The sequence below is a fragment of the Pungitius pungitius genome, chromosome 3, assembly GCF_949316345.1.
Source record: "Pungitius pungitius chromosome 3, fPunPun2.1, whole genome shotgun sequence".
In the NCBI taxonomy this organism is placed as follows: Eukaryota; Metazoa; Chordata; class Actinopteri; order Perciformes; family Gasterosteidae; genus Pungitius; species Pungitius pungitius.
Window position 1 is genome coordinate 15,844,449 of NC_084902.1, and position 17,416 is coordinate 15,861,864.

Genomic DNA, 17,416 nt, shown 5'->3' on the forward strand with positions numbered 1-17,416 from the left:
GGACAGCAAACCATCTGGGATGATGATGATGACATGATACTTTGTGTCTCCACCTTTAAGGACTGTTATGAAATCAGGACCTGAGATTGTTAAGGCCGTCCTGCGGCAGTTCTTTGAGAGCGCCGCCGACGACATTGAGAAGATGGTTGAGAATCTGAAACTGGGCAAAGTGTCCAGTCGGAACCAGGTGGGAGGCAGCACCAAAGTGCTTTTTAAAATAATTACATGTCAATCTGCCCTTTGAGCGGAGAGCTGTAAATGTGCCGGTGTTCCTGCAGGTTAAAGGTGTTTCCCAGAATATCAGCTACACCACCAATGCCCTGCTGCCAGTTCTCACCTCACTGTTTGACCACATTGCACAGCACCAGTTTGGGGATGACGTCATGTGTGAGTTAAGCGCTCCCTCCCACTGAATGAATGACTGTTGATATGATACGCAGGAGCTGATGCAATGCTTCTCTTCTCCAAATCCTCAGTGGACGACCTGCAGATATCCTGCTACCGTTTGATGTGCAGTATCTACTCTCTAGGCACAGTGAAGACTCCACATGTAGAGAAGTGAGAGCTGTGGATCTAAATAAGTATCAATTTGCTTTTATATAGATTTTGTTGTCATAAAAACATTTAAATGGCCCAAAATCTTCAATTAGTACAAAATACATTCACTGAAGAAACTGCATAAGTACCACCTAACAGGAAACAACCTGTATGGTTTCAAATATTGATTTTGACTAACCCTAAGATTTTGTTGTGTTTTTCTCTTGTGCAGACAGCGCCCGGCTCTTGGCGAGTGTTTGGCCCACTTAGCAGCTGCGATGCCGGTGGCCTTCCTTGAGCCATCGTTGAATGAGTTCAACATGTTTTCTGTGTACACCACCAAGACTCCCAGAGAGAGAACCAGTCAGTTTGACACTTGTTTTCCTCCCCAACACAACCTTACACCAGAACTTGTTGATAATGAATGATCATTTTCTCCTCCCATTCTCTTCAGTTTTGGGTCTTCCCAACAACGTTGAGGAGCTGTGCACGGACATCCCAGAGCTCGAGGTCCTGATGAAGGAGATCCATGACCTGGCTGAGTCTGGGGCTCGCTACACAGAAATGCCCCACGTGATTGAGATCACGCTGCCCATGTTATGTAACTACCTCCCACGCTGGTGGGAGAGGGGCCTGGAGAACTTCCCCGAGCAAGAGGGCCAGCTGTGCACCTCCATCACCTCCGAGCAGCTGAACCAGCTTCTCGGGAGCATCATGAAGATTGTGGTTAACAACTTAGGTATAGACGAGGCCTCCTGGATGAAGAGGTTGGCAGGTCAGTGTGCAGAAGATCAACAATGTGTTGCGAAACATTTTCTTTTTTTAACATTTTTTACATCATATTTTCGGAGAGGATTCTGCAAACTCTCACTGCCGTCTCCCGTGCTCCCCTTGTTCCAGTCTTCGCCCAGCCCATTGTCAGCAGGGCAAAACCAGAGATGCTTAAATCCCACTTCATCCCCACCATGGAGAAGCTGAAGAAGCGCTCGGGCAAGGTGGTGGCGGAGGAGGATCAGCTGCGCATGGAGGGCAAGACGGAGGTGGACAGCGAAAACGGGACCATCAGAGACGAGTTTGCTGTGCTGTGTCGGGACCTGTACGCTCTCTATCCTCTGCTCATCCGCTACGTGGATAATAACAGGTAGCTGAACACCCCAATGACAAGACGTGTCAGTGTTAGGAAACCAGAGATACAATGGTGATCGACCATAGTTACTGGGTTAAGTTGAATATCATTATTCTTGTATATTTAACCTTTGCATGAGCATCTTGAATTACAATCCACAAAAAGTAAAAACTTTGAGTGGCCCCTAAATGCAGATAATCATCTACGTTTATTCATGGTCAGTGCTTGGATACAAAGTAATGAATAAAATACTATTTTACAAGGTTTCTTCATACGTTGTCTGGTATAAAACAGGCTCACCGTGACCATTTGAAGACTCATTACCTGTCAAAAGAACATTTATAAGGCCTGTGACTTCTTTGCAGAATTCAGCGTAAAATGTTGTCTAGTAAACTTAAATCCATCCTGGTTCGTTGTGGTGACCTTTCCCAGTGGGTGAGTAGGATTGGGGCCTTTGATTTGCATTGCTGTCGGTCTGCAGGGCACGCTGGTTGACCTGCCCAGACCCAGATGCTGAGGAGCTTTTCAGGATGGTGGGAGAGGTCTTCATTTTCTGGTCCAAATCCCACGTGAGTCTTTGTAATTTCTGAAGTCTTTTTTTTGTTATTATTCTTTTTATTGTGTGAATTTTCTTTCCTTTGGCATCTACCACCTGTCGTTGTGTTATTTATTACAGAACTTTAAGAGGGAGGAGCAGAACTTTGTGGTGATGAATGAGATCAACAACATGTCCTTCCTGACCGCTGACAGTAAGAGCAAGATGAGCAAGGTGAGAGCGGACAAGCAGACAAACAGACAAGAAGAACACAAGATGTTGTATTTACTCCCTCTACATCCAGAGCTGTAACACATTAAGAAACTAAACTCTAATAATTCATATAAAAGTAACATCACCCATTCCAAGCAGGTAAGACTTTAATGGATAAGATTGGCAGGCAAATAACGATCATTTTCTAGAATTGTTAGAATAATCCTTTACGTAACTAATAACCTCCTTTTCCAGGCCCTTGTAAGTGGCAGTGCATAGTGTTCAGGCAGTAGCAGGAGTGTTGCTAACTGTGTTTTCTCCTTATATCCTGTGTCGGGGTTGGATGCTGGGCCTCTAGGCCGGAGATGGAGAGGTTAGATTGTGTTTGTGCACGAGCGCTGTGCTGATCGCATGGCACCCTGAGTTTTGGGAGGCATTTCATCAAGCTCTGCCATGGAACCTCCACACTTCTTAAAACCCAAGCCCTCAATATTCACACACACACACACACATACACACATACACGCACAACAAGAATCATAACAATATCTAGTAATAGCAATGTTGCGAGGACTCAAATCAATGAGTGAGGTAATAATGTATACATGTAGATTAAGCTGAAACTGCTCCTGTAATGAATGCTTTTTTTATATTAAGTGCTAATGAGCGTGAATGACTTTGTGTTAGAGACGTCAAGGTGTGTTTTTATGTTTGTGTATACGTGTGAGTAGAGGTCAGGAGCGGCTTGATGAAAGCTCTTTGCCGTAGTTCCTAGTCGCCTGAGAGGTTTCATGGCGCTCGGTTGTCTTTTTGGAGCGTGCACTCCTGCAGCTGAGCACCATCACCCCCCTCATCTGTCCTTTGATTAATAAACCGTTTGCCTTCAGATCATCCCTGTTGGATACAGTCGTGGAGCACACGCTACTGTGCCGTCTGTGATGTTGCGATCATATTGATGCTTGGATTTCTTTCATTTTTTTGTAGTTTACTGCGCAGGGAGACTCTTCTCTTTTTAATACCATTGTCAGCTACGTCTTCACTACCTGTTTGCACCCAAAAAAACACCTACCATCCCTTGCTGTCACCATTAGATTTACTCCACCCAGCAGCAGGAGAGGAAACTGAAGCCATCTCGACATTCACACCAGTCACTCACTAACTGGACCCGTCCCTCCATGTCTGATTCATTGACACCATCAAACAGTTCAATCAGAGTGTACCTAATGTTTGTGGGGGGTTTTTGGTGGTTGCTGACAGATGAAAATGAAAACCTCCTCTCCTGGCCTGCCAGATGGGCATTACTGTGGTAAGCGTCTGTTGACTGATCATCACAACGCCTCTCTCTGCCCAAAGCGTGGTTTGGAGTGACTGAGGCACACTGCGCTGAGGGCAGAGGGGTCGCTGTAAGGCCAGACAACAGTCGGTAATGAGCCCTGGTGGCCCCAGGACAGGAGCGCGTGAGAAGAGCTCCGTGGCGTCGGAGCTGATCGACTGGTGTTATTCTGCGTGCTGTTGAGTGGAGGGGGAGCGGCCAGGGTCCGGCCACTGCACTACTAACTGTGAGGCTGCATTGTGTGTAACCATTGCAGCTGATGCAGCAGGGAAGCACCTGAAAAACCACCACAAGTTGAAATTTGTTAGAAAATGTGTTGTCTGATTTCAGCAGAAGAAAAGTATCTCTCACTTGTCGATTCACTTTATCAGCATGTTGTGCGTAAAATGGTACTTAGCAGTTGGCTTCTTATTGTTTTCAACATGTGTTGTTATGTTTTGTGTTAGAAGTATGCCTACTTTCTCTTTTGCTCTCATGTATGCCACAAATTCTTTTCCTGAAATGGAAATGTTTGATGTGTGAGGCTTGTAAATGAAACAGGGATGGACCGGTCTGAGCTTTTCTCTCTGTCTCTAGTCTGGAGGCTCAGATCAGGAGCGCACCAAGAAGAAGCGACGTGGGGATCGCTACTCTGTGCAAACCTCCCTTATTGTCGCAGCGCTAAAAAAGATGCTTCCTATCGGCCTCAACATGTGCTCTCCTGCAGACCAGGAGCTCATCAACCTCGCCAAGATCAGATACTCACTGGTACTTTGAAGTGCTTCAAGTCAACTTTTAACAAATACTACATTGTGGCCTGAATCTTGGTCTTTTCCGTTGTAGAAAGACACTGATGAAGAGGTGAGGGAGTTCTTGCACAACAATTTGCATCTCCAAGGCAAGGTGAGTAGACCTTTACATTTGTTTTACACATAAAAATGTCCTCGCATTAATAACGCCAATTCCATTTCAAAGGCAGAGAGAGAATCTTGTTTGAAGCCAGATAATAGGCTAACAATGTGGATGTGAGCCAGCTGGTGAAAACAGATGATTTCTAGACCAATAGCGTCAAACAATGACAGCAAGGAAAATAGGACTTCCTCAGAAGAGTGATGAATGAGAAAGAACTTACAGGGCTGAATATGCATAGTACACCTTCACGATGATGTAGTAATAATGATAAGTAAGCTCAGAAAGAATAGGATTTCAGCCTTTCAGAGTTGAACCACTAAATGTCCTCGGATGCGTTCTACTTGTTCGTCCTTTGGTTTCAGGTGGAGGACCCCGCCATGCGCTGGCAGATGTCCCTTTATAAGGAGTTGTCAGGGAAGGCTGACGATGCCGAGGACCCTGAGAAGGTGGTAAAGCGGGTTCAAGAGGTATCCGCTGTGCTTTACCACATCGAGGTGGTGAGTAAAGGACACAAGCTCAAGACAAGCAAACACACATGACTGCATGCGCATTGAAGGCAGTATTTGGTTGCCAATTGCGGATTAAATTGTCTCTGCAAGCTTTCGCAACAAAATGAGAAATTATTTCAGCGGATACCTTTTTTCTTCTTCTCTGTAGACGGAGCATCCCTACAAGTCAAAGAAATTGGTGTGGCACAAGCTGCTGTCGAAACAGCGTCGCAGAGCCGTGGTGGCTTGTTTCAGGATGACGCCCCTGTACAACATCCCCGCGTAATGATTCTTCTTCATTCCCCCCAAAAAACATTCAATAAAATAATCTAAAGGCTTCAGGCGAGCCATCACGACCCTCTCCCCTCCTCTCACAGGCACAGGGCAACCAACATGTTCCTGGACGCCTACAAACGCAACTGGTTAGAGACGGAGGGTTACTCGTTTGAGGACAAGATGATCGACGACTTGTCGGTCAGTCTTCCTCTTGCCTGACTCATAAGATAAACCTACGCATTATGGGCAATATGTTGTTGATGCCCCTTGTACGTTCTTTACAATGATTAGAAAGCCCTGGAGGAAGAGGAGGAAGAGGAAGAGGAGACCGAGACGAAGCCTGACCCCCTTCATCAGCTGATTCTTCATTTCAGCCGCACAGCTCTCACAGAGAAGACGTGAGGGCACTTTGTTCTCCTGCCAGTCGCCTCTTTGTTGACCCGCTCCCCCAGTGAGACACGCTGAGTCCTGTCCTGTGTTTTCTCGTTGCAGTAAGCTCGACGTTGACCATCTCTATATGTCTTATGCTGATATTATGGCAAAGGTAAGACCAAAAATAAATAAAATAGAATAAATTATTAAAATACGAAATTAACTGGAATTGTTTAAGTTGATTGATCTAAAACTTTGCCTAAACTTTTAATGCAGAATTTTGGTTAATTATGATGTTTACTTGCCTTGCCACGTCAATATTTAACCTTCCACCAGGAATGACAAGGAAACATGAATATGGCAATTGCATTAGGAGGAATATGTAATTCGTATACAGCACCTAAATGTGTGATTGAGTGGCGTGGTGTCGCACTTTCTTTCTCCAGAGCTGCCACATTGGTGAGGAGGACGAAGGGGGAGATCAAGAGGGGGAGGAGCCAGCCTTTGAGGTGCGACAGACAGAGATGGTATGGGGGGACCAGGGGAAGGGAGACAGGGGGAGTCAGCGGAGAAGCAACTCCCTACGCACTGAGTGACCACATCATGAAAACACACTCGGCACACAACCCCCCCCAAAACACAAATCTTTTTTTCTCCGTTTTTTTTACTCGTCCACTCACAAGACTTGTCTATTACCTGCTATCGTGGACTGACCTGTGCATGCCTTTGCTGGACCCTGCCCACCAGTCGGTTCAATGTTGTGGACTTGAATTGTGTCATTTCCTGATTTGCATGACTTGGGTGCAGAGAGTCGGTGCAGCTAAAGACAACAAAATGAAACCGAGGGAAAAACAAACCGCTGAGGCGTCGCTACATGTCATCATCAGAGAATGACAGTTTCCACGCTTGATGTGCTTCTGAATTTTCTTTTGGGGATTCATTGACTAAGTTTACAACAAATTACCCAACCCCTTTACAGTTATTTACATAATTACATATTTACATAAACCACACAAACATATAGTATATTGATTGACTATTATTAATGAATTATCCTGGATATATAAATACCAATTTTGTCCGGGGTTTTCCAAAATACAGCTCCGTGTCTGTTCTACTAATGCCTTCCCTCCCTAATCTCCCTTATTACTTTTACTGCACAGAAGCATATTAACTGCACATTTTATATGGGCAAATGTGCTCAGCAACGCCTGAAAAAAGCTAATCCATGTAAAATCACCCCCTTACTATGTCTGGTGGGTATCTCAATCCTTTGTTTTGCCTCAAACGGCGGGTTCTGACACTATTGTTGTAGGAATAGAGATCGACGGCTTTTCCATCTCTCTGTGTGTGTCCATGGCCAGACTGCCCCAGACCTGCACCATCTCCTTACTCACACCAACCTGTACTCAACCTAACCGACAAAATAACAGATTTTGTTTGTCTTTATTTTGGAATATGTAACTCTCTTTGCTCACCAAGGACGACAGTAAAAGCCTGCACAGTCAGCCGTACAGACATTGGCCCAAGGCCGAGCCCCCACTCATTCAATCCTACACTGACTCACATACATGACACCCTCAGCCACTTCCAATCTCTTCTCACTCATCTCACAGACACACAGTTTGCTCGCAAGGTGACCAGAACCTCTGAAAATTTCACAACTTTTTGCAATAGTCAGGCTGACGAAGGAAGGGGGCGGAGGGAGGGATAGTTTCGGGTGCTTTGGGATTTACACATTAACGGGCTCAAATCGAGCCTATCACTGTATAGGTCTCCATAATGTGATTTTGTTTAGTCCAAATAGTTGTTTTTCAAAAGACTTTTAATTGTTTCTTGTGATTTGATATGTAACCTCTCGTAATAGGGCCATTTTAAACAAAGGAAAAAAAAACTTGCATTCAATAACTGAATATGCTCTGAGAAGTCAAGCATTTTAATGGAAATGTTTCTAAGTCGGTTAGAACATTAACTTTCAAAATCCTAAATACTTAAAGACTCCCAAAGACTTCGTCTCCCGTGTTCAAAGTTACAGAGGGACAGGAAGCACACGCTGCTGCAACGTAGCATAGCTGAAGGGCTTGAGTTTGTATGTTGGAGAGCAGGATCTGCATGCTGTGTTACTGTGTAACGACTGCCGTTGCTTCCTCGTGAGACTGAAATGTGTGAAATGTGTGGTGTGTTGTGGTCCGTCCTGGAAAGACATGTCCGCTGCCATCGACTGTTTGCTACCTCTGGAAGATGTCAAGAGCTGCAATAACTCTGCATCACTAACACATATTGTGTTCCATTTCAAAAGAGAGAGAGAGAGATGTGTGTGTGTGTGTGTGTGTGTGAGCTTATTCCTATATCTATCTGTATTGATAGCAGTTTGAGATTCAGCTTTTCTATGAATAAAGATTCTGGGCTGCAGCCAGCGGCTGAACCGTCTCAAGACTAAGACACTTCTTTGTTGATGACCTTTAAATCTGTCGACGGGCCCAATGAGGATGCCAAAAATGGTCATACTTACATCTGTAATCATCATTTAATGCTAATGCAAACTAGTCTGTAATGAACAGAAATGTTTTTTTGGAGATGATGTAAGTCGTCATCAGCTTTAGCTTCATCAGCAGTGTCTCTGTGTGCAGTCATTGGATGGTCACAATAAGGACAGAATGTGAGAGAGTGAGTGAGTGCGGGGGGCAGTGCAGTCCCCGTTGGCAGGGTTACAGCTGTGCCCCTTCTTCTCTTCGCTCCACAGGACAAGGAGATGGAAAAACAGAGGCTTCTGTACCAGCAGTCCCGTCTGCACAACCGCGGGGCTGCAGAGATGGTGCTGCAGATGATCAGTGCCTGTAAAGGTAGCTGCTACACACAGACGCACACACACACACACACACACACACACACAGTTTGATCATGTGTGCGGTTATTATATTCCCTTTAAATTATGTCACAATTTTGACGATCTTGCATTTCTGATAAATGACCCTTTTTGGCTAATCAGGAACAAATACTGTGTCACATTACAGTTCCTCTCAGCCCAGTGAGCTGAATTCTAGGATAAAGATGTGAGATGCATTGTTCTCACGGGTTCGATCCAAATCTCATCTGTGTTGTTTTGAGTCAGAAAACGATGCCAATGCTACACTTTGCCACGATTAGTGTAATTATAAAAATGCTGAATAGGATTCTCAGTGGGAAGTGAAAGTCCTGCATTAACAATGATGAAAGTATTTAGCATCTAAGTATAAGTCATGTACCTAAATGAAAGTGATTATTATGCAGAATGTGCAGTTTCTGAATAATATGTATTCTATTACTGTATTGTAATGTGACATCATTCATTGTATCTAGTTTTCTAGTAGGTGGGGCTCAAGTTAATTACTTTATATTCTGCTGGCTTGCTTAATCTATATAATTACATTAGTTATTATTTGATTGTATAGAGTTGTTATTATCAGACTTTCATGTAACTGATGATTTCAGGTGAACCTGGAGCCATGGTTTCTTCCACTCTCAAACTGGGAATCTCCATCCTCAATGGAGGCAACTGTGATGTACAGCAGGTAGGTACTCTGAAAGTCAAGACATCACATATAAGGTCCAAATCCATGTTGTCAGGCTTCAAGTAATGAGTCAGCGGCCTGTAAAGAGCTGGTGGCTGTGATTTAGCTGCCATGAAGCTGCAAAGAGAAAGAACCGTCCCTTTAAAACAACAATGGCGCCTCCTGAAATTGTTAGCGGATGCTACAATAGCAAGTATTTATCTATAATAAGTAGAGCAGTGGGAGCAGCATCACTGAGGGATGTTCTCCACAGAAAAGGACCTTTGGCAATAGCTTGATTGACAGATGGTTCATCCGCTCACCTGCAAACACGTTTTGTCAATTTCTCAGGTCTCTGATGTCGTTCGAATTAAAGCTCAACGGAATGCTCAATTATTCATTTTAAAGACAAAAATGAATGCTGCTCATTGTCTTAATCTTTTCAGAGAGTTTTTTTTTGCCAAGAATTGCTTTGATTCCTGTCGACCTGTCTGTGTGCAGAGGATGCTGGACTATCTGAAGGATAAAAAGGACGTGGGATTCTTCCTTAGCGTTCAGGCTCTGATGCAGACCTGCAGGTCTGTAATCAATCTATGGTCTTGATCCCTCTTGTTTTTGATTATTACTCTCTACATAATGTTTTGAGCAGAAGGGCTTATTGTGAGTAACTTTGGTAGTTCTGCATATTATCAAACTGACTGACTATTTCATGTTGACAGCGTTTTGGACTTGAACGCTTTCGAGAGGCAAAACAAGGCAGAGGGACTCGGGATGGTTTCAGAGGAAGGCACTAGTGAGTCACGTCTACAGCTTTTTACCGCCACACGCTGTCTGAACACGCTGCACTGCAGACTGCCACGCACACACACATACACACACACACACACACACACACAGTCAACCAGTCACATCCAGGTTCCCCTACGTCACTGTGCATTTGCTTGAGACGTATCTGACTTGTTTCTAGTTCTACTGTGTGTCTGTTTGCCTGTTTGAGGATGCAGGCATGTTTTCACTCTTTGAAACTGTTTTATCACGCTGACAGGCTTTAGATTTTGTGTCCTCACTGCGTCTCTTTGTCTTCCTCCCCCCCTCATCTCGTTCACTTCTTCCGTGTCCAACCCTTTTCCCCTTCATGCTCATGCCCCTCTCCCACCCGTCCATTTGTTTTTCTCACGGTTTTCAGATAAGAAGCTAGAACAGGGTAAATGATCTCATATATTTACTTTATTTCTATCCCTCCTTTTCTGTCCCCTCTGCCCCTTGAAAAACAAAATCTAAATCCTCCGACTAATCTTTTCCTTGCTGTGACCTTAATATCCATTTCATTTTGCACTTAAGGACCGAGTCAGGTCAAACTTAACAATCACTTGTAAGGTTTGATTTTGAGTGTTTTTAATCCCAGATCTACTGTTACTCTGACACTCAGTCCTCTCATGTACCAGCAGGAGGGACTCGTAAGCCGTGTATCGCTCTCATTGCCTGATTTAAGTGTTGTTTGAGTTGCACAGCTCTACCACCCCATGCATTTTATTGTATGGAAGATGGGATGGGCTCTCTCTTCAGTCTTTGTCCCTTCAGGTCAGCATGCGTCACAAAGTGTGGATCATAACAGAAAGAAAAAACTGAATTCAAAAGAAAGTAGACAAGAGTCTTAAATGGTAGAGGAAAATTATACTCAGAAATCTGCTTTCCTGTAAGTACCACGTAGTTCCATGGTCCATTAAAATTAATTAATCAATTATTTGATCCGATGGGTACGAAACATGTTAATGAAGATCAGTACAATGATACAGCCAGAGTCACCAAGAATCAAAATTTGGCTTGTAAAGTAAAAAGACTAAAATGCCACGAGCCATAGTTAAAGGTGTAACATGTAGGCATACACAATAGTCTGGTGTCTACTGCTTGGTAATGCAAACTGTTTAATAATAATGAAATAACAAGAACTTGGAGATTACTGTATGTCTTTTAATCTCTGTTGTATGTAATCAGACACCTCTCAGTCATCAGTCAATCTGAGCATGCTTGTGCATTTTTCAAGTATCCACTTTCTGATGGCATGCCAATCGAGGGACACATTTTGTAAGAGATGTGATTTTAAGTTAAATCAGTAGAAACGTACAAAAAGGAACCGCCTGCACCTAAACACCAACTTGCGTCCTTGGAATTTAGTTGTCATCCTTTACCCAGAATACGATATGTCACAAAGCTTACAGGGTTCAGTAGATCTGTCCTGCATGACGGAGTGCTTTAAACTCTATTTCTGTGTCCAATGTCTTCATTTGTGATTTGCATTTGTTTCTGTTATCAATCTGTGGTTCCCATGTCCATCTAAATGTGATGAGTGGTGTTTGATCTGCTGTGCGTTTGAGTTCTATTGTATGGAGGTCCATTTCCTGCTGTGGTCTTTCACTAGCCCAGATGGAAGTGATGACACAGTCACGGTACATTCTCTCTGCTTTAGTGTGATCTACTGTTGTAATAATACAACATACTTCACTAATAAATCTACCACTGTGCAGTGTTATTGAATCAATAAATGCACAATGTTAGATCGGATAACCATAATCCCCTTTTTACCAGATTAACAGAATAGATTCCTTATCAAGTCTGAGTACCGATGTTCTTTTTTAACAAGTTGTCTGTATTCATGTTTCGGCTTATTTAACCAATATTATTTAATTAGTTAAAATGGGTCATTGTTCCATAGCTTCTTCATAAAAAACAAGAAAATAATCAATTATCATTCATGCAATATTTTGTTGGTTAAATGTTTTGGGGGCCTTTTCATTCTCTTTTTCTACATAAAGTGTGAATGTTGACCGTGATGAATCTTGAATGAATTCTTTCTTTTAACACTTGTACTAAAGTTGGCTTCGCTTTCCCCTAGTTTTTTGCCACGTATCTTTTCTAACTAGATAACACAACAAAATGAAAGGGAGATATTCATTTCAACAATATATTTATTTGCATGACCTGTGTTCCCCTTACCAGATGAGAAAGTGATGGCGGACGATGAATTTACGTGTGACATCTTCCGCTTCCTGCAGCTTCTTTGTGAGGGCCACAATAATGGTGAGTGACATTTTCAAAGCTGGTGAAACTCCACCCACTAGCGCTCTTGTTCATTTTAATATTACGTATGTCATTTAGCTGACGCTTTTATCCATATACAATAAGTGCATTTTAACCATAAGGGTACAAACTCAGAAGAACAAGAAACAAGAAAGTGCAATTTCATCAAATGAGCCGATTTACAACTTGTTATAGATAATAGATAAGAGCCATTGTAAGTACAAATTACAAGTGTTTTTAGTCAAGTTATAGTCTGAAGAGGTGTATCTTTAGTTTGCGGCGGATGATGTAGAGGCTCTTTGCAGTCCTGATGTCACCAGAGACCTCATTCCACCATCTGGGAGCCAGGACAGCAAAGAGTCGCGATCTTGCAGAGTGCTTTTCTCTCAGTGAGGGAGGAACAAGCAGCTTGACAGATCTATCTGTATCTGGTGAAATTTCTGTTGTTGAAAATGCTTCTTTTTTTGTTTCAGATTTTCAGAACTATTTGAGAACTCAGACGGGCAGCACCACTACCATCAACATCATCATCTGCACGGTGGACTACCTGTTGCGGCTACAGGTCACTCTGCATACCAATCATGGTTCTCTGCTCTTTGTCCGAATTTCTCCTGACTGCAGCTACGTTTATGAATACCAGCTGTTTCTTTCATAGATATTTCATGTTCTTATAGCGGTGAGATTTGTTTGTTACTCTACCGGCTCACACTTTTTTCTTTCGTGTGCCACTAAAGTAAGGTAAACATGACTCTATTTGTAACTTTGTGTACAGTACACTTTCATTTGTTTTTTTAATCCTCCCTCTCGTTCCTGTTTGCAGGAGTCGATCAGTGACTTTTACTGGTACTATTCAGGAAAAGACATCATTGATAGGCCCGGTAAGAGGAATTTCTCCAAAGCAATGAATGTAGCCAAGCAGGTGTTCAACAGCTTGACAGAGTACATCCAGGTAAGAGAGCCCCTGAACACTGGCCATGTAACGCCCTCATGCTGGGAAGTCTTCTCTTTATAACTAACCTACATATATATATTCCATCTTGATTTAGTTTGTTAACTACAGTGTACATATATATATATATATATATTAACTGGAGTTTCATCTAGAGTTCCCACCTTGTTCCTGTGTCTGTCAGGGTCCGTGTACTGGAAACCAGCAGTCTCTGGCCCACAGCAGGTTGTGGGATGCCGTTGTGGGCTTCCTGCACGTCTTCGCTCATATGATGATGAAACTTGCTCAGGTGAGAAAAATCCTGACTCATTCTTAACCTTGTGGTAGTCGGTAGTCACTCCGTACGTCCTGAATGCTGTCCGTAGAGAATCAAGGATAATGTTGGAGATATTTTACTTAATCAAAAGATGAAAGCAATATCAAATAGAAGTGTGCACGCCTTCCAAAGGGATATAGTTGAACTCATTAGTGCACAGTTACTAATTGTGTGAAATGTCTCTCTCATGGTTCCTGCAGAGTAAAGCAGGTATTATTCTTTTTATTTTTATTTTAATATCTAATTATTAATTAATAACTAATTATTTTGTTAATGTAATTAATAGATATCTTCACTCTCCGATGGTTTCTGCCTCTTTTAAGGTTGTACTTTTAAAGATCTCCGTCCTGGTCCATTCGGAAATACGCTATTTACTGGTGTAACGGCAATCGTGGTTTATAGTTCCAGAGTGGCAGCAAAAGAAATTATAGTCATTACAAATATGTTTATCCAAAGTAACTGGGGTCTGTTTTTATGCTGCACCAGGTATGACAGGTTGCGAGTTAAATGCATTTAATGTAAAGCTGCAGCCATGGGAAATGTTTGGTTTGAATAAGCAGTAACTTTACTACTGTTTATCAACAGACTAAATATTGTTCTCATGTATGAGTCTCTATTGTGTTTCTCCATTTATTAGCTATATTAATTAATCTGTTTTGACTTTTTCTAAAGGATATTAGAAATGTTAGATCAATTTCAAGATATAAAAAATATCCAGGAGATATTAGGATATTATTTTTTTTAAATGTGTAAATCTCCACGTTTAGACAAATAATAATGAATTAAATACAAATATGGACGGATAAAGGTTTTATTTTCATCTGTAACCCTGTAAGATGCACCCTGATTCTGGACTGCGAAATAGCGTAAGAAAAATTCTTTCTGCCCGTGACATCTCATTTAGAGGCCCGTCAAGCTTTCTTTTTTTTAAGATTTACGCTTCATCACATAATTTAGTATGCAGATGAATAGCCAAATAATTTACATTTCCCCCTGAATGTATGGCTTGTTAGAGCTGAACAATATTACAATGAATGTAGAAATTGTACTTTAATATATGGACCATGTGAATGGATTGTTGGTTCAGAAAGGGCCTGAAAAAAATTGACATGGAAAAGGTAATTGTGTTCCTAAATTTTTAAAAAATCTATTCAATGGGAAAAAAGTAAGTATCGAAATGTTTTGCTTTGCTTCATATAATTTTGCTTAATTCTTCATGCTTTTCTATACTTGGTTCTATTGAGTTGTAGAGGTATTGAAAGGTGTGATGTCACTGGTGGCTGATGCTTGCACATCCCGAAAGCTTTTTTCCTCTAGACCTTCACCAGTTAGACAACCACTCTAGCCCATCTAAAAGATTCAGCAGGTCTTGATATCTGCTGGTGCGGGTCTTCAGGAGCTCTAAGATCAGCGGCCGCTGTTCTGTTTTTATTCCTCACTCCCACACTGCCTCGCAGGGGCTCTTTTCTTCCCTCCTGTCATACCTGCTTGTGTTCTCCTTGCTGTGCGTCACATCAAGTTTACTATTTGTGATGATGAAAATGCATGTTCTTTATTTAAAAATGCAAACCCAGGATCATTTTTGGAGTAGAGCGCACTCTGAGGTAGCTACTCTCCCCGTTTTTTCTCTCAGAAAGATGCACATATCCTCTTAAACTGGAACATATCCAAACGTTAAGAACATGTTTCTCCACTCTTTGTGCTTTTCTTTGTGTTATCGGGTTTGTTGCAGGACTCCAGTCAAATTGGACTGTTGAAGGAGCTGTTGGATCTGCAGAAGGAGATGGTGGTGATGCTTCTGTCACTGCTTGAGGGTACGAGTTCCGTCACCATCTAGTGACGTCCTCTCTTTTCCTTCGCATGCTTTCTAAATCTTTCTCATCTCCTCTCGTCCTTGCTCTGCTCCTTGCAGGCAACATCGTGAACGGCACCATCGCCAGGCAGATGGTTGACATGCTTGTCGAGTCCTCCAGCAACGTGGAGATGATCCTCAAGTTCTTCGACATGTTCCTCAAGCTCAAGGACATAGTGGCGTCCGACGCCTTCCGGGACTACGTGACCGACCCCCGCGGGCTCATTTCCAAGAAGGACTTTTCCAAGGCCATGGACAGCCAGAAGCAGTACTCTTCATCAGAAATCCAGTTCCTCCTCTCCTGCTCGGAGGCCGACGAGAATGAGATGATCAACTTCGAGGAATTCGCCGATCGCTTCCAGGAGCCGGCCAAGGACATCGGCTTCAATATCGCCGTCCTGCTCACGAACCTGTCGGAGCACGTGCCCCATGACACCCGCCTCCAGAACTTCCTGGAGCAGGCCGAGAGCGTGCTCAACTACTTCCGCCCGTTCCTCGGCCGCATCGAGATCATGGGAGCCAGCAGGAAAATCGAGCGCATCTACTTTGAAATCAGCGAGGCGAACCGCAACCAGTGGGAAATGCCGCAGGTCCGAGAGTCCAAGCGGCAGTTCATCTTCGACGTGGTCAACGAGGGCGGGGAGAGCGAGAAGATGGAGATGTTTGTGAACTTCTGCGAGGACACCATCTTTGAGATGAACATTGCCGCGTCGATCTCCGAGCCCGAGGGGGACGGCGCCGAAGAGGAGGACGACGAAGAGGAAGAGGAGAGCGGCGGAGATCAGGTGGAGTCTGCGGAGGGCGATGAAGAAAACGGAGAAGAAGCTCCCCCACAGGCCGCCTCGGCCTTCGCGGAGTTCCTGAAAAGCGTGTTTGATTTCTTCAACATGTTCACCTTCCGTAACCTGCGCCGCCGCTACCGCAAGCTAAGGAAAATGACGGTGAAGGAGATGGTGATCGGCCTGGTGACGTTCATCTACACCGTCGTGATGGGCATCCTGATGTTTGTGTACGGCGCATGCAAAGGCTTCTTCACACTCATATGGAAGGTGCTGTTCGGCGGCGGCTTGGTGGAGGGCGCCAAGAAGATAACGGTGACGGAGATCCTGGCCAGCATGCCTGATCCCACGCAGGACGAAGTCCACGGCGACCTGCCCCCCGAACCGGGGGCTCGAGAGATCCAAGATGCAAACGGAGCGTCGGACCTCTTGGATGCGGTAGGGGGAGAGGAGGAAGAGGAGGATAGCGAGGAGAGAGGGGAAGGTGGACGCCTGCCTGGCTTCAGCGCTCCTGGAGGACTCGGGGACTTTGGGGAGACGACAGCCGAGGAGCCTCCGACTCCTGAGGGCACGCCGCTGCTGAAGAGGAAACTGGTAAGGCGTTCTGTCTGTTGCTGTGGTGTCATGTGCACGCTCTCCATTAGATGGGTAACTAACCGCCAAGCGATTATTGAAACAGTTGGAAGTGGCAGTGGGAGGACCAGGAGAGGAAGAGAAACCTGCTAAACCAGAAGAAGAAACTCCTCAGGACAACGAGAAAGCTGAGTAAGTGCCCTGCCATGCACATTGAGCTGCTACTGCCAAAGATGAGTGTTGATTGACTCTCGGGTGAGACGTTCAGCATTGTTAGCAAATGGACCAATTTACAGGTAAATGTCATTTTACAGTTCAAATATCGAAGAACAAATTGGTTAATTAATTATGAATCTTCCTTTGGCTTAAATGTAATTGACAGACATCTTCCGTGTTTGTGTTATCACATATCTAGTGTACATCAAAGTATTAGGGTCACACAGATACAAAATCATAATCTTAGCTGTGGAGGGGGGTAATATTCTATTATTCGTTCTATTATTCATAGAAAAGAAAAATATTAAATAATCTCTGGGATCAATGTGGTTTATTCAAATTAAAATTTGAT

General features: G+C 43.5%; 1 protein-coding gene across 4 annotated transcripts in view; it reads left to right on the forward strand.

Annotated features, from left to right (window-relative positions):
• Positions 1-17,416, forward strand: part of ryr1b (ryanodine receptor 1b (skeletal)) — a 60,897-nt gene that overhangs the window by 38,424 nt on the left and 5,057 nt on the right. Inside the window, exons 66-96 of one of the 4 annotated variants that reach the window (XM_062561259.1) lie at positions 61-187; positions 279-387; positions 477-558; positions 770-900; positions 992-1,312; positions 1,438-1,678; positions 2,145-2,232; positions 2,340-2,432; positions 2,770-2,784; positions 4,321-4,491; positions 4,567-4,626; positions 4,998-5,132; positions 5,293-5,405; positions 5,501-5,597; positions 5,691-5,797; positions 5,892-5,943; positions 6,218-6,298; positions 8,515-8,614; positions 9,243-9,322; positions 9,803-9,879; positions 10,021-10,094; positions 10,488-10,505; positions 12,299-12,379; positions 12,853-12,941; positions 13,200-13,328; positions 13,513-13,617; positions 14,481-14,510; positions 15,219-15,248; positions 15,377-15,458; positions 15,557-16,869; positions 16,955-17,040. In XM_062561259.1, the coding sequence (XP_062417243.1) occupies positions 61-187; positions 279-387; positions 477-558; positions 770-900; positions 992-1,312; positions 1,438-1,678; positions 2,145-2,232; positions 2,340-2,432; positions 2,770-2,784; positions 4,321-4,491; positions 4,567-4,626; positions 4,998-5,132; positions 5,293-5,405; positions 5,501-5,597; positions 5,691-5,797; positions 5,892-5,943; positions 6,218-6,298; positions 8,515-8,614; positions 9,243-9,322; positions 9,803-9,879; positions 10,021-10,094; positions 10,488-10,505; positions 12,299-12,379; positions 12,853-12,941; positions 13,200-13,328; positions 13,513-13,617; positions 14,481-14,510; positions 15,219-15,248; positions 15,377-15,458; positions 15,557-16,869; positions 16,955-17,040 (4,317 nt within the window). The remainder of the gene's footprint in view (positions 1-60; positions 188-278; positions 388-476; positions 559-769; positions 901-991; positions 1,313-1,437; positions 1,679-2,144; positions 2,233-2,339; positions 2,433-2,769; positions 2,785-4,320; positions 4,492-4,566; positions 4,627-4,997; positions 5,133-5,292; positions 5,406-5,500; positions 5,598-5,690; positions 5,798-5,891; positions 5,944-6,217; positions 6,299-8,514; positions 8,615-9,242; positions 9,323-9,802; positions 9,880-10,020; positions 10,095-10,487; positions 10,506-12,298; positions 12,380-12,852; positions 12,942-13,199; positions 13,329-13,512; positions 13,618-14,480; positions 14,511-15,218; positions 15,249-15,376; positions 15,459-15,556; positions 16,870-16,954; positions 17,041-17,416) is intronic. The other 3 variants (XM_062561261.1, XM_037469006.2, XM_062561260.1) reach the window with 3 other exon arrangements.